This window comes from Armigeres subalbatus, chromosome 2 (genome assembly GCF_024139115.2).
Source record: "Armigeres subalbatus isolate Guangzhou_Male chromosome 2, GZ_Asu_2, whole genome shotgun sequence".
Classification (NCBI taxonomy): Eukaryota; Metazoa; Arthropoda; class Insecta; order Diptera; family Culicidae; genus Armigeres; species Armigeres subalbatus.
In genome coordinates, this window is record NC_085140.1 from 463865922 (window position 1) to 463883424 (window position 17503).

The 17503-nt window shown below is 37.4% G+C and overlaps 1 protein-coding gene and 1 long non-coding RNA gene across 3 annotated transcripts; one reads left to right on the forward strand and one right to left on the reverse strand.

Annotated features, from left to right (window-relative positions):
• Positions 1-3080: 3080 nt before the first annotated feature.
• LOC134218359 (uncharacterized) lies at positions 3081-4696 on the reverse strand. The gene is made up of 3 exons (XR_009981318.1): positions 3528-4696; positions 3402-3472; positions 3081-3321 (listed from the first exon to the last, which is right to left on the reverse strand). It is a non-coding gene; the product is annotated as an uncharacterized LOC134218359 (long non-coding RNA).
• Positions 4697-14143: 9447 nt separating this feature from the next.
• LOC134218360 (3-oxoacyl-[acyl-carrier-protein] reductase FabG-like) lies at positions 14144-15306 on the forward strand. 2 transcript variants are annotated; one of them, XM_062697300.1, is made up of 2 exons: positions 14144-14960; positions 15021-15306. In XM_062697300.1, exons 1-2 carry the CDS (start codon positions 14408-14410, stop codon positions 15227-15229), a joined length of 762 nt encoding a protein of 253 aa, XP_062553284.1. In that variant the 5' UTR covers positions 14144-14407; the 3' UTR covers positions 15230-15306. The 2 variants fall into 2 exon arrangements, with proteins under 2 accessions (XP_062553284.1, XP_062553283.1); XM_062697299.1 differs by having other exon boundaries at positions 14156-14960; positions 15012-15306.
• The last annotated feature ends 2197 nt before the right edge of the window (positions 15307-17503 follow it).

Genomic DNA, 17503 nt, shown 5'->3' on the forward strand with positions numbered 1-17503 from the left:
GAGTTGCGTTTGCTGAAATGAGACAAATGAGTTATGATTAATATGCTAATTCAATACCAAATTTTTAAAACGACTTATCCGCTTTTGTAAACAACGATTCAAACGTCGATTTGACGAGTCTGACAGCACTCCCACGCAAACCGATACCATCACCAAGTAGCTGAAACCTTCACCTACGCGTTGATGGTGTTGGTTTACGTGGGAGTGCTGTCAGACTCGTCAAATCGGCGTTTGAATTTTTGTTCACAAAAGCAGATAAGTCGTTTTGAAAATTTGATATTGAATTGTGCACCGCGGAGGGATGCTAGTCCTTGGATCCCTAGATGTTTGATTCCACGCCTTTCTTCCAACCGGAATCTGTAACTTTGTCTATGTTGGATGGGGGCTGTCCACAAACCACGTAGACAGAAATTTCACTTTTTCGAAACCAACCGTCCCCCCTAGTAGACTTTTGTAGACTTTTTCAAATCCCCTCCCGCCCCCCATGATGTCTACGTAGACTTTACCAAATTTTACAAAACATCATATGTGATTGGAAATTTATCGAAAAGAAAATTATTTTGAGCTTTTTAGTGGAATGTCTTCACTTGTCATAAGACGAGTTTATACAATCCCATTGAATTCCACCACTTAATTGTATCTTGACAGATACGTATTTCGACCTCAACAGTAAGGCCGTCTTCAGTGTCTTGTACTTGACTCGACTCGACTAAGTCTTCAAATGCCGGTCGTCTGTAACAAAAATAATCCACCATTTGACCCCGGAATATGATGTGCTTGGTGTCAACCGGTGGATACCTGTTCTGAACACTGTTCTGTTCTATTTCACGCAAGCCCCCCACATTATATAACAATGAGTTCTGACAACTCAAGATACTTAAGATCGTGAGCAGAACGGAGGTAGACATAACCTCTAAGGATCAACCACCACCATGGGGTAAGTAGATTTTTCAATAAAAGATATTGATTCATTCAAAAATAAAACTGTATGTATTATTTAAGAAATTTGATCATTTTACACTGTAACCAGGGATTGAATCCAAAAGAGAATGAAAGAAATCTCTCATTTTAGACGTCAAACGGTTGTCAGTCGACATCAGATGCAATAAAATTGCATCTGATTGTGCAGCGCAATGCAGCTGTTATCAACTTTGACATCAGTTTGAAGTTTTGCGGTCCGATAACTGCAAAACGATAACTATCAGCATAGGGGAGGAGAAGACCATCAGCTGTCATCGAGAGAAAAAGTAGAATCATTGAAATTTCACACGGTGTGATATAGGAAATGAAGTATATTTTTGTTATAAAACAAAAATTAAGGACGTTTTTCAAACAAATTTTGGTTTACGGGGTTAGAATTTTAAAAGCACACAAAATAGACATGATATCTCGAATTTTATATTTTTTTTTCGAATAAGCAGATAATGCTTAAGATTGTTGAATTTCTAACCCCACAAACTAAAAATTGTTTGACAAAAAAATTTCTATAAAGTTCTAGAGACATTTTAATTCTCATTTTATATATCATGCCATGTCAAATTTCCATGGTTCTATTTTTTCTCTAAACTTTTCCAGGTGGCAGCACTGATGAAGGAACCTCCCCCATTGTTTCCATGTTACTCATTTTGAAGCATTTTGCGAGAAAAGTGAAAACTTCTAAAGGTTCCCCCAAACACACGCGACGCGACAGTCGCGACGCGATTCTATCGCTTGGCGACAGCGATTATGTCGCCGTTGGTATGGAAGCGTAAATAGAACATTGCCTGCAGCGACCCAACGATAGAATCGCGGCGACTAGTTGTCGCCGTCGCGGCGATGAAATCGCTTAGGTCTGGGGGAGCCTTAATTATGCGGAGCAAAGAAGAAGGAGAAGCGGATTGGGTTTCGGGAACTTCAAATGGCAAGCACTGTATGAAAAGTGTGGATATTTCTGGATATCAAGAATTTTCAAGGAATCTAAAATGTTTCAAAATCACATAAATATATGACAAAATGTCTTGAAAGTACCATTAAATTTATTTAAAAAATGAGAAATGGGTAATGTTTTAAACATTACCGCGACGGTGGACTTGTATAACAGACATTTAACTTTTGAATTTATGGGTTTTGATTATAGGCACCCAAGCAACACCATTTGTTTCTCAGTGAGTAACAACAACTGTGGTGTGACTTTGTAACACAAAAATCGCAAGAGCTGGAGCGTATTTGCAACATCTTGCGGCTACAATGAAAATAAAAACACAAAAACCAACCGGTAAATCGAACTAGAGGTCTGAATAAATCGAACCATGAACCATCACACCATCAACCAGGTCTAACCGCAGCGGTTCATTAAATTCACTCACCCGATGGATTTTGACATTTGAGCGAGTCGTCTTCTCGAACAAAAGTTCATTTTGCGTTCCGACCCGCTTAAACGTCATAATTTCTTGGGGGAGTTCATTTTGCGTTAGTCTATATTTGGAGATTATGCTACAAGTTCACTACATAAACAACAAAGTCATTTCTAAATTCATTGCACTGTTAACCCAGCAATACCATTTAAAGAGTAAAAATACCCCATTTTTTATCAGTACATATATGAAAATGTCAAAATAATGGGTACTTTTATTTTTTTGTGAATGAGTACTATATACCCTTTTCTTAGTTTGAGGAACTTACCCATTAGACTTACCCATCAGATTCAAACGTCGATATGTCCAATCTGATAGCACTCCCACGCAAACCATCACCACATACAGGTAGGAGAAGCCTTCGTGGGAGTGCCATCAGTTTGGACAAATCGACGTTTGAATCTTTGTTCACAAAATCACATACGTCCTTTTGAATAAGTACCCGAGAATTGTATCTGCCCAAAACAGGAAGGATTAAGTTTAATCGATTTAATAATTCCTCAGTACATTCAAAGTTAGTTGCCTATATGCCGGGTATTAAGCCACTCGGTGTGGAAATTAATTACTATGTCTGAAACTTGATTATGCATATGTATAACATGTGATAGATTTAGATCGGAAAAGGTATTGGAGGGTAACCGCCCCTTCGGTGGGGTTTGATCCCACGACCCCCCCCAACTGGGTGGAGGTCTGTCGAGCTTGGCGGTATCGGTTTTGGCTATCCGTAGACGAACCGGAAGAAGGGACTGGGTTCTTGGTCTGATTCTCCACTCCACACCTCGACAGGCACGCTCCCGACAGGTACAACGACCGACCACAGAGGGTTCCCGTCTGGTTACCGACAGGTACAACGACCGACCACAGAGGGTTCCCGTCCGCTTTCACTGGTTCAGCTGTCCAAAAGAAAGAAAAAAGGCCCTTCGTGGACCTTCCCACTCGATTAGTACCCTGCGACGTCAAGCTATTTTCACATACACGTTTTTCTTTTCATTTGTTGGTTAAAATTACCTTTTTTCCTTGTTTTTTTTTCGTTTGCGTACTTTTGTGAATTGAATGTTCTCACTATTTAAGCGATTAACCTATTTATAACATTAACATTAGCCTTAAGTTTTATACTCGTTTGTAGCTACTAACCGTACTTATAACTTTTAATTATTCACTGCGCACTTTTTTGTCGACTAACAATTGAATTGGACTCTAACAATAGACCTTTACTTTTGAATTTTCAGGATAAAAAGAGATCAGATCCTTGAAGGATCTGCTTTTTAAAGAATTTTGATCCTTCGATGGAGCTGAAACTATCAAAGAATCACTTCGATTAATTTGAAGTTTTCGCTCTAGGTTGTTTCCCCTTTTTACTGGTGCAGGATCCCTCTACTGCTAGAACTTAGAACTCCAGCAGGGATATTTTATGTTTAGCCCTGCGGGTGTCAGTAATATCATTTTGACAATGTTCGACTATACAGTGTGTCCGTTGAAGGTGGGTCAGAGCTCTTTTCACACATCAAGCCACTGTGTGCCGCCACTGGCCCATCATTACGTTAGTTTCGTTTTGTATTTGTTTTTCTTTTGTTTTGTTTTATTTTTTTTTTTTTTTTGGGAAAGGAAATTTTATTTGGATTGATGGAGGAGCCAGCAAGGTAAACCTGGAACCCAAAGGTTACAATGTGCAGAAAAGTCTCAAGACTCGCTTTATTTTATTCTGCTGTGTGCTGTCGAAACAGTAGTTTGTGCAACAAGTTGCAAAAAGATGATTTTTTCAGCACGAGTCTTGCGTTTATCGAACGAGGCTTGCCGAGTTGGACAAATAGGGTAAAATACCCAATAGTGGACCCCCTAGTAGCGAAATTTTGCTCTTTTCGTCACAAGGAGTAGAAATTTTCAACATATTAATTCTGCTTGACATCTAACACCAAGTTCTGCATCTCCTCTTCACGATACATACATAAAACACTCAAATACACGACGTTATTCGTTGAAATTAACATTTTAAAGTCTGACTGAATTCGCCCTATAGTAGACCCCCTGGGGGTCCATAATAGGAATTTGCTTCCCTATAGTCGACACTTCATTTGATTTTTATGTTCCGTTTCGGGACGTTCTTCTTCCCTATTATGGACCCCCCAAAATATTCCTTAGCCGTGCGGTAAGACGCGCGGCTACAAAGCAAGACCATGCTGAGGGTGGTTGGGTTCGATTCCCGGTGCCGGTCTAGGCAATTTTCGGATTGGAAATTGTCTCGATTTCCTTGGGCATAAAAGTATCATCGTGCTAGCCTCATGATATACGAATGCAAAAATGGTAACCTGGCTTAGAAACCTCGCAGTTAATAACTGTGCAAGTGCTTAATGAACACTAAGCTGCGAGGCATATGGGGATGTAATGCCAATAAGAAGAAGAAAATATTCCTATAATGGACACTCTCGTGTTTATTTTTTATAGAATTGCAAAAAATCATTTAAATTTACTTTCCATAGCATTTCCAATGCATGTAATCGAATCATAGGACTGTAAGGTAGGTTCTCCCGATGGAATTTTATAGCAAAATGTTTACATTGTGCTGTAATAATGCAAAAATGGCTGGAGGGTCCACTATTGGTTGGGGGTCCACTATTGGGCACTTTACCCTATTATGAGTGCTGGAAAAATCGAGTTTGGCAACGAGTTGCACACGCTTAGATGTACTTGTGTGATAGATGTACTTGCATTTGGAAATGTTTGATGTCATGTCCATCAAACTATTTCATTTATTCCGCGACGCAGAGAATACACTAATTGAACACATACCCAAGCTAATTCAGCAAAATGTAGTCATGTTACTACTGTTCTGATGTTGGTTTTCATTATAGTATTCAAATCAGTGTTATATTTAATGCATATTATGCAACCCATTTGAGTTACATAATGTTCATTAAAGCAGCCATTTCGTTGGTATGGAAAAGTAAGTGACTCAACGGCGAACTGTAAACCCGATTTTATGATCAGGAATTGCAAAAGGTTAATAACAGTCACCTTTCCACATCTCGGTATTGAAGCGACCATCGAGATAAGGAGAGATCGAGGAATGGAAGGAAAATTAAAATGGGTAGTAGATGGAAAAAAGCTTGTTGCTATCGGTAGAAAACCAAATGTCATTTCTTGTGTTTGATGTATTTATTATTGCCCCAAGGTTGTCTAGTGGCCTCGAAACTTAAATATATCGACATAGAGAGAGTGAATCCTGAACAAAACATGAACAGAACACATCGAGATAGAGATACCGAGATAGGGTATCGAGATGCAGAAATCAAAATGTATGTAGTTCGTAGGGACGGAGAAAAGGGACATAGGGAGATATATCGACATATAGAACATTGAGATGTAGATTGTCGACGGTAATGTCGACGATCGATGAAGAACTTACTCGCGAAATACTGAATCGTGGGAAAATCAATTTAACACGTAAAAGAATTACATAAATATCAATAATGAGCAGAGGCGCAGCCACTTTCCGAGAGGTGGGTAGGACAAAAACTGGATTATCAAATCTATAGAATACTTCTATAGAATTTCAGCGACTTTCCGGAGATCCTCTCAGATTTCAAAAGATTTTTTCGGACATCTTCAGTTAGAAAACGCCCTATTACTACTAGGACAATAATAACATTTCCAGTGTTTATAGAACATTTCTAAAAAGCATGTCTTCAAACATTTCCATGAATCTCCAGAAGTGATTATGGATTCCTGTCTATTACTAACATCTAGACATTCGAACCTTACTATTTACGGGTTTTCTGAAATCTCAAGAACAATGTACTCAGAATTTCAGACCAATTTCTTTCAAAATTCTAAAATTTCTTGCAAACGTAGGTATATTTGTGATTCCTACAGATTCCAATAATCTCTTGGAAGCTTTCAGAATTCTTCTTCTCATTGGCCGGCTACCAGACATCCGGATAAACTACAATCATCATAAACTTCACATTCGTATATTTCTGCGATTGTTTTCTCATATTCTTGTCTAGTTTCTCAACTTTTGGAGATGAGCTCAGCAGTTAACCGAGTTAACAAAATTTCCGTTCTGTGGTATATGGGGATGCAGAGGTTTTCTTGTTCTCTAGTAGCAACAATAACAACACACTAACATTCCTCTCCTTTCCCAACTGACTAAAGCCGTATCTAGCAAATACCTACCTTTATTCATTTGGATCGTAGCGCAATTTATACCAGTTCTAGCCAGTTACGGAGAAGCAACCATTGACAAGTACAGTCAGTCTTAGCTAAGTTTATCCTTAAGCCTGAGCCTCTTCGAACTAGCAGAAATAATAACGTACTTCCAAAAAAATTCAACAATTCTCGCTTAACTTTTCAAAAGGACCTAAGTAACATTTTTTCATGAATTAATTTGAATAGCGCATTCAACAGAACAACATGAAAGCTTTCGATTGCAGTACTCAAATTAATTCATGAAAAAAATGTTACTTAGGTGCTTTTGAAAAATTAGGCGAGAATTTTATGGAAGAGCAGATACTATTAAAAACTTCAAGACTAACGTTTTAATGATATTTTTATTGATTTAAAAATTGAAATAGTATTGATAGTATTACATCTTTTAGCTATCCATATGGTATGTTCTTACCATAATCATGGGTAGGACAATGCTTTGACTGTCCTACCCACATATTTTCATGCGTAGGACATGTCCTACTTCCCGAATAGAATGAAATTATACAACGATTTTTCTTGTTATCGTTTTTTGATTATAGAAAATTATAATTGAATGTTTTACGGAATCATATAAAATACTGTACGTTAATTATACCATAAATGATATTTACGATATACCTTATAATATTTTGGTTTTGGATGATACATTGAATGGGTTGTTAAGTATCGTTTCCATTCAAAAACATCAACTTTTGCATGTATTTTTGCAAAGAAATTTTACCATGAATCATTGATTTATCTTCATTTTAGTTTCATGTGATCATTCGGGTTTTGATTATATTCAACAAAGACGATAAATAGTAAGATTCTTCAATTATTCAGCTGTTAATCCGAATTAAACGATGTACGATAATCTTTCAATTATACGATTAGGGTATTGAAATATGTATATTATTTCACAAACTTCAGTAGGATAGTATTTTGTTCTTTCCTCAGTTTATAATAAAATAATTACCACTAAAAAATATCTGTAATATTTAATTTATTGCTCAATAACCTTCTCAAAACATGTTTTGCCACAGTCGCTATCATTTCCGAACGCGGGAAACTGGATACATAAGCTGCGTTTGCAGGATCTCTCCCGTACAGATGTCCACTCAACAGTTTTATCTGTAAATTATATTGAAAGATATTAAAAGAATTAATCCACTTGGTGGTGATGGCGCCTTCCATATGCACTATGATGTATACGAATAAGGTGCGAATTGAAGCTTCACACCACATGTTAGGTTCGATGATTATGTGGCGTCCTTTCAATATTGCTTGTACGCGTTATTTTAACAATGCGTAAACGAAGCGTTGACAATACGCTACGTGGGCATCTACTCACTTTTGTTATGTGCCAAATGATAAATGCTATCAAAGATGACTATAAGCAACAAGATACCCGACTCTTTTGATATTGCGGAGACACGATAAGCGCTTGCTAGCGAGCAAAAATCGAACTAGTACACTGAAAAATTTCAATTCTTGAACAGTCAAGTTTGATGAGACAGACCCTAAAAAAAAAGTCAGTAAAGCACACTATAATCTGTTTCTATTCAATTTTGAATTAAAAAAACACCCTGTCCAGTGATAAGATTTGTACAAACATGCTTTTAATTGAATTTGCGTAAACAAGTCTGTGACACAGGTACGGAAGACAAGATTAGATAATGGTTTCCCAACCGTATGTTCTTCGAATCGATTTATTCAGCCTATTTTTGACGTTTAATTAAATTTGTAAACGTAACTGCTATAATGCTACTTTTAGAAAAATCTTGATGAAGTGTTTTGCCATCTATGAGAGCACCAGTTTAAAAGCATACTATCGGGAACATTATTCTACCGTACTTTCACCTAAAACAAGAACTTTTTAGCAATGTTTACGCTTTAACGAAAATATTGTGCGTCGGTTTGGAATCGCCGGTCCCTCTAATCGACGTTGAAATTGTCGATCGATGAAAGAATGAGAGGTTACACGGTATGCCTTTTGAACTGATATTTTTGTTCAATGCTCGCATTGAACACATAACGCATTTCGCGGAGAAACTCGTTTACTTATTAATGGGTACTTTTTCTTTGCTATTTCTTTCTCTCTGCTGAAAAATTCACCCATTTGGGAGAATAAAGTAAAGTAAGTAAAGTAAAGTAAACACATTTTTCCGGGTTGCACGCTAACTTTCACCTACTAAGTGACTGAGTAAAATCGTATTGCTCTCTCTTTCTATCCCACGAAAATTTTACTCAATTTCCGACAAAAGCAGGCACGATTTGACAGATAGTCCATACATTTTCTGTGAAATCCTGCCGTTTCCGTGGCCGTTCTGTTCTATTGCGCTGGATGCTTCTGAAATATTTTTTAATGCATTCGTTAAATGAAAAATGGTATCAAACTTTTTTAAAACAGATATTGCGAATTCATTGAACAAGCTATAATAATTTAACAATTACACAGCTTTTTTTAACCAAAATATAAATAATTGTAAAATCATCTGTATCAGCCAAATGTTCTCCCTAGATTCGAATTATTGTTTGGAAAAACGCTTTAAGAGCACCTCCACGAGAGTCCTCATCGCTATTCTTATAATAGCGCTCTTTCTCGAGTGCTATTTTAGGATAGCGCCCCATCTTCCCACCGGTGGTTTCTGTTTTAGGTATAGCGACTTCGTAAACATATTGAGTTCTCACCGGGCCTTGCTTAAAGTAGTCATATTCTTCTTTAATGGCTCTACATTCCAACTGGAACTTGGCTAGCTGCTCGACCTAGTACTCTACAAGCATTTCCTCAGTTATCAATTGAAAGCTTTTCTGTGCCCGTCATTGCATGAGTATGTATTTGATGTGACAACTATGCTTAAGGAGCCCATTTGAAAACAAAAGAATCGGGAATCCGGAGGGCAATTCTACGCTTTGTTCGTAAGGCAGCTGGAGACCCGTCATCAAACTTGTTTCATGTTTTTTCAACGTTATTCCATCTGGACTTCCTTCCTCCTGGAAATTTATTTCGGGGATTTGTACTACTTGCAGTCAAAGAAATTCCTCCTGCAATTCCCACCAGTTTCCTACAGGAATCTCTTGACTTGACAAAATCCTGCAGGAATGCTTCCACATTTTTTTTTTCTCTGAAGAATGTCCCGGACAAACAATTTTGTAACAACATCCGAAAGAATCAATTCTTGGGAAAACTTACTAAGTTTTCAAATGAAATCACAAAAGAAGTTATAGGGCAGTTCCAATAAAAAATCCCGATAGATTCTGGAAGAAATCTTAAAACTATTCTGGGACAACTGCTAAAAATTCTTTAAAAAAAACTTAAAGATTGCTTGGGAACTCCCGGAGAAATCTTCCAGGGATCCTATGATGAATTTCCAAAGCAAATCATGTTCAAATGAATGACAGAAAATAGAAACTTGCGGGAGATTTTCTGGTGGAACAACTTGAAGAAAATACTGAACAATCACTCAAGCAACCTTCTGAGGGATTACTGGAAGCACCTGGAAGATCTCCTCCTTGGAACAACTTGCTAAAGAAAAACATTAAAATTTTCTTTAGCGAAAATCCATGAAAATTTCGGACTCTAGCGGGCGTCCGTGCGCATCGCTCCTCATCATACTTGATCCACTAGTATAATTACTTCTTCGCGGAGTTGAATTGGGGCGCTAGATCAAAAAAATTGAATATTTCCCTTGCTATTTTATTTACGCCGGAATTGTTCTGAAAAAGAAAAACAGATTTTCTGCATTTTTTTTATCTATACCAAAGTGACGTTTCACGAAATAGCAACCCAGTATGGGGCGCTAAATTTGGACATTCACGGCTAATTTTGAGTTGCGTTCTTATTTTACATTCCCGTTTAGATACCGCCGGTGTTGAAGTGGGTCTCTATAAAGGGCCCGGAAATAGCGATAGGGACCCAGATGGGGACTCCCGTGGAGGTGTTCTAATAAGCTGGTGAAACAATATTAATCTGCATATATGTTCAATGAGCAAGGGAAATGTGGCTACCATGCGCAATGCAACTCATTAGCCCAGAAGTGATTTCAGGATAACTCTTGCTTTCAAAATACGTTGTTTTGCCATATCGTGTACAACACGGCAAACAAAATTTCTCCAAATATAGTCAGAGATGTGGTTTTTGTACAACAGATGGCGGTAACATCACCGCTTTCAGTGTCTCCCGGTAAATTTAAGGAAAGTATTAAACTCGGGCATCTTGTTCCTTCCAGTTATCTTTGATGCTATGTATAACGCAAAGTGCACACGCACTTTTGCATTTTGTTTTACTGGAAACAAGCTTTCTAAAAAATGATACGTGGAAACATAAAAGTAATCAAGGTATTCATCCTTATTCAACACGAAGTTATTATACAAAAATGCCTTTAGGGTCAGCTGATTAATACCTGTTCTTAAAACTTTCGTTTTGAGATACATTTAAGGAGGGCCATCACAGAAGATATTAGTGTTATTACCTTCGGAAGTATATCCGATGAACCCGATTTGCTGAATCTACAGTAGCACTAGAGGAGAAGAAGCGTAGAACCGCCATTCGGTCACGGCGTTTTCTTGTGTAGTGGAAGGAAATCAATAATTCTGGAAACGAACAGAAATGGGAGAAACAAGAATAGATTTATTTAACATTTTATCTCGCATTTTATATAAGAAATTTTTGACTTACATGCATTTTAGATCACCACCGACTTCGAGAAAAACTATATTTAACTATCTCAAGTCTGCCCGACCAACTGCCGTCGAAAGAATTGACACACAACACTGAAAATGAAAACACTTCTTTTTATGCATGAAATGCTTTTATGTGTAAAAATCTACCCAAATTATATCATGTATGATTTTTTTCTTATAAGAATATTTTTAATTTCTCATTCCACGTATCTTTATTATAAGATGTACAATCTGTAAATAATTTGGTATGATCAGGACGGTAAAAAGCTTAATCATATGATTGCACGTGTATCGTACAGCTAATGATGATTATAAGAGGAATGGAATACATATAATATTAAGTATTCAGCATACGATTTATTTCTATGCGGGTTGTCCCACCCACTCCCGGCGCCACTGATAATGAGCAACAATTCGATCGCTTCGGAACAATAACTGTCTTACATATTAGAAAATATTCTATGAAGTCTTCGGGTTGACTATATTTAAATAGTTAATAGGCCGCCTCCCAAAACGATCTTACACATAAGGGGCGATTTTTATAGGAATCAAGCTGCTCGTGCTCAGTCAAATTACAACCAATTCAGTTAAAAATTTAGGAGGTTCATTAAAATAGCAAATATTATCGTTCAAGCATAGGGGAGCGAAAAAGTCAAAATTTGAATCACTCTAAGCTCATCCTGAAACCAGCGGCACAGGCAATCAAATGAATTATCTTATAATCTTTTTTACGTAGTTTACGTCGGACGGTCGTATCTTGTATATAACCCTTCACTAATAAAATTCCACACATTTTTTTTTTGCAAAAATCTAAAGAAATTTACAAATAAATTTTATGTGTGCGTTAATAACCACCCGCTGTGGGTGAATCCACAAAAAGGTTATTAGTTAATAACGGTTATGTGTGTTTCCACATACATGCTATGCGAATTCACATAGCCGTTATGTGGGAAATGCTATAGTAAAAATTTATGTGTGCCACACATAATGGATATGATTGGATTTTTGTCAGTGTTCTGATTTCACCACTTATTTTCTGATGATTTTCTGGTGAAAAAAAACGATGTCGTAAAACGATAATAAAAAATCTTACTGAAGATCTGTTTGTTTACTGTTTAATTATACCCGCCTCACTCACAGTAAACCGTAATATAAATTCGCAGGTTAATTTGCTATCTGCAACACTGCAAAACGTAGTAGAATTGACAATAACACAGTTTGAGGCTCCCCCAGACTACAAGCGACTACATCGCCGCGACGGCGACAACTAGTCGCCGCGATTCTATTGTTGGTTCGCTGCAGGCAATGTTCTATTTACGCTTCCATACTTACGGCGACAGAATCGCTGTCATTTTGATAAGAAAATTATTTTGAGCTTTTTAGTGGAATGTCTTCACTTGTCATAAGATTTATTCCACTGAATTGGACAGATTCGACCTCGTAGTCTTCAGTGTCTCGTACTTGACTCGACTCGAAGTCGAGCCAAGTACGAGACACTGAAGACGGCCTTACTGTTGAGGTCGAAATACGTATCTGTCAAGATACAATTAAGTGGTGGAATTCAATGGGATGGTATAAACTCGTCTTATGACAAGTGAGAATCGCTGTCGCCAAGCGATAGAATCGCGTCGCGACTGTCGCGTCGCGTGTGTTTAGGGGAACCTTTAATCTTTTACTTCTCTTCTCTGGATATTGCATGGTAAATTTTACAACATACACAGTTGGAGTAAATATGAGTTGCGTTCTGCACAAATCAAGTGGTAAAATGTTTTTAATTTTACACTCAATTATTTTGCGTTGAACTTAATGTAAAATTAAAAAAAAAACACACACACACACACACACACAAATAAAGACATAAAAAAAATTACCCTCTATATGGTAGACGTTACTATGCCGTTGTTTTCAGTGTACATTCACATCCACACAGTATTTTTCTTTTTTTTTACTCCGTACAGCTCTCAAATAAGCGCAAACTTGAGTGAAACAACCCAAGAGTGGGTCTATTTGTAGACTTGTGTAGCTGCATGATTCATAATAAGAGTTCGCACTACACGGAGAACCTCGTAAACTCATTAAAGGGTAAATTTTCACTCATTTTGAAGTATTAGTGGATCTACTCATATAATGAGTAAACCACGTTTTACTCATAAATGAGTAAACGCAATATATGTCAAAAAATGTGGCATTTTTACCCATTTCGACAAATTGATTTTTGTCGAAAATGGGTAAAAAACTCTCATTTTGAGAATGGAGATAAAATGAAAAATAATAAAAATGGGATTTATTGCAGATTCAAGGAAAAGTACAACGAATAAAATGCTCACATTTATTTATTGATTTCAGGTAATGAATTTGTAATTAATATTCGATTAAAGTTTGAGCTGATACAATTATATTTTTTTCTTCTATGTAGGCAGCCCGCATCTTGCCATCCATCGATTCCGATCCTAATAATTCAAAAAAGGAACTGTTTGGTTATTTACCTTCAGTTTAATATGTTTTCAACTACTTACGTTCAAGTTGCCCCATGTTTCCCGCGTACAATCAGGTCACAATGATCCTTAAAATTTCCGCAACGCCGTAGCACGCAACTGGCAGCTTAACTTTAAACAAAAACTTCCAAAGACTTTTTTCACCAATTTATGGGTTAAAAAATAAACGCTTTTCTAGTTGGTCAACATTCTCAAAATGAGTGTTTTTTCACCCATTTCAAGTTGTCAAATTTTCCACATTTTCTGACAGCTTAATATAAGATCAAAAAATGGTTAGTTTTTTACTCATTATTGAGTTTACGAAGTTATCCGTGTATGTATTTGTGCCACCATTTTACCCATTGGAGAGATAGGCGATGACAGTGTAAGGTGATTTTGATTGCTCCAATTGAGCACAAGCCTATTAAAACGAGGAACACCATTTATATTTGTAGCTCATATTTCTCAAAATCTGCTCGCGGCTTCAGTTTATCTCAAAAGTTATTTCAGTTATTATTATTAGGTATTAAGTTATTTCGCATTTTTTTTATACTGATATTTTCGTGAATATTGCTGACGGAGTCCAGTTCTTCTCTCAACGCTGCTGCTACATTTCGCAAACCCCGACCATACCACACCATTTGTAATATTGCGGGAAAATATTATGCAATCATGAGTTTTGAAAATAAAGTTGTTATAATTACTGGAGCATCGTCTGGAATTGGAGAAGCCACTGCAAAATACCTATCCAACTTAGGAGCGTCATTAGTTCTCACTGGACGTAATTTAAAAAATCTTATGAAAGTTGGAGAAGCATGCAAAGCACATTCTACAAATACTCCTTTGCTGCTGGTAGCCGACGTTACAAATGCAGACGACAACAAACGAGTGATCGATGAAACTATATCAAAGTATGGCAAATTAGATGTATTGATCAATAATGCTGGAATCATAGCGAATGGATCGATTGAAAACACTAGTTTAGAACAATATGATGAAGTCATGAATACAAACATTAGAGCTGTGTATCATTTAACTATGTTGGCGGTTCCTTATTTAATAAAAAGCAAGGGAAACATCGTTAATGTGAGCAGCGTCGCAGGAAATAGGTCATTTCCAGGTATCCTAGCGTATGGAATATCAAAAGCTGCAATTGACCAATTCACACGTTGTACAGCGTTAGAATTAGCTTCAAAGCAAGTCCGCGTGAATGCTGTCAATCCGGGTATGTACATAATAATTAAATTAAATGGATATAATACGAATTACTTTACAGGTGTAATAGTGACCGACATTCATAAGCGTGGGGGAATGGACGAAAAAACTTATGCTGCATTCCTTGAGAAATGTAAACAAACTCATGCGTTAGGTAGACCGGGTGATTCAACAGAAGTTGCTGCAACAATTTCATTTCTAGCATCAGATGCAGCTAGTTTTATAACTGGTGTAAACTTGAATGTAGATGGAGGACGTCATGCCATGTGTCCACGGTGAATGACTCTTTTGAATAATGCTACCATGATAATATGTTATTGATAAAAAAATATATTTCGTATTTTGTATATTGTGTATGTGTGTTTGTGTTATACTTACTATCTTCCACAATCCGGCATTGGTTGTGTGGTAGAAACAATGCTGCGTTAGAAGAAGAAAATCCACTATGTGCTAGTGTTGTACTAGCGTACTAGCGTGGTACTAGCGTAGGGTAAAATGGACCCCATAGTAGCGGAATCATAAGGCGTAGAAAATGCAAACAAATTAATTTAGCATGATATCGGATAGCAAGTTCTGTATCTCCCCTGCACGTTGCATAGGGTAAATCCGGGTGAGATGCCTGACCTTTTAAAAAATCGACATTTCTCCAAAACAAAACGTTAAATTGAAACTCTTCTCATTGTTTTCGATAGTTTAGGGATCCTTCTAGGGGAGAATGGTCCAAAATGCACCCCTGGGGCAAAATGGCCTCACTCATAAAACCACTCATATAATCTGTTGTAGTACATTTATGAACGAATATTACCATAACAATTCATAATTAGTTATCCATAATTGAGCTCCATTGGAAAAATTTAGCAAAATCCCTCCATATTCACTCAAATTTAACGATTTGCTATTCTTCCACCACATCCGTAAGATTTTAGTTCAACCCATTAAGAAAAAACAACAACCATGCGTTCACCATGATTGTACATGCAATTGAGTCATTTTAGACCACCATTCGGGCGTTTTGCCCCAGGCCTATTTTTAGAACATTTTTTAAATGCGTTAGAAAGTCATGAAAACCTTATTGTTTTGAATAGGAGATCATTGTGAAATGTAGCTGGGTTTGTAAATTTTGCACCCATACGTTGAAATGGTTGGGTATTCTTGTATATATGGGCGAAAACATCGAAAAAGCTTAAGGGGTGCATTTTGGACCGTTCTCCCCTACATTGTGTAGAAATCATTTGCAAAATAAATATAATCAGATGGTACTATTTATATTTGAATAAAAAAGTCAAATCCGGGTGAGCGCCACACGTAGAAAATGTTGGAGAAACGAGATTGTATTTTTTTTGGCGTTGAACGTACTTCTTCAGAAAAGCATAATCATCTATTGGGAGCATCCAGAAATTACGTAACGCTCAGAGGTGGTTGGAGGGTCGACCGAAGTGTGACAATCCATACAAAAAAATCAATGATTCATACAAAAAGTGTGACATATGGGGGAGGGGGGGTTGAAAATGGCCAATTTTCGCGTTACGTAATTAATGGATCTTCCCATATTTTTATTTCAACCCAAAAACAAACAAATTTCTTCGCATAAGCAATTTCTTATGTCTTGTGAATTACAATACACAGACAAGGATATTAAGCATGAGCATGAGCATGAGCATTATGACCGCACAATTCGTAGTTGCTACTCCGTGATTGACTGAACTTGCGAAATTGTACAGAGAACACAATGAATGGGGCTTGGGATTAGCTACCCATTCTCAATGTACACGTTTCAGGAGCTCAAATATTTAAAGTCAATAACGGCGCCGGCCACGTCCTTACGGTCATATAGGAATGGAAGGATTGTTAGTCCGACTCTCGTTGCTACTAGAGACCGAGTATACCTCTGCATCTCCACGATTGTCTTGGGATAGGATATCGTTTTAGTTACGAAGGATAATTTATCTGGATTCACTTTGGTAAGTGATGCGATCTATGGGATGGGAAATAACACTAATACGAGTTAAAAGTTAAAACATGCACGCCCGGTGGCATATGAAAAGTAAGGAGATTCGCGTTTTGGACGACCGCACGGAAGCGCAGCACTCTGTACTCACTAGCTCGATGGCTACAGCAAATTATTAAATAAGGCCCTTTTTTCGACAGCGTGCGACATGCGCATGAGCCACCGAACGCAATATAGATATTTTATTTCTTTACCGACGACTAAAACACGCACTGCACTTACTTGTTCGATAACTATTCTTATTACCGGTCGCGCAATTCAGAACACAGCTATTCGGCCGATCGCGCGATCGTTCTGCTGTCCGAAGCAAGAGAAATCTCGCACTGAACTGATTAACTTTATTACCGGCCGCGCAATGCAGAACACAATTATTCGGTCGATCACGCGATCGTTCTGCTGTCCGAAACAAGAGAAATCTCGCACTGAACTGATTAACTTTATTACCGGCCGCGCAATGCAGAACACAATTATTCGGTCGATCACGCGATCGTTCTGCTGTCCGAAACAAGAGAAATCTCGCACTGAACTGATTAACTTTATTACCG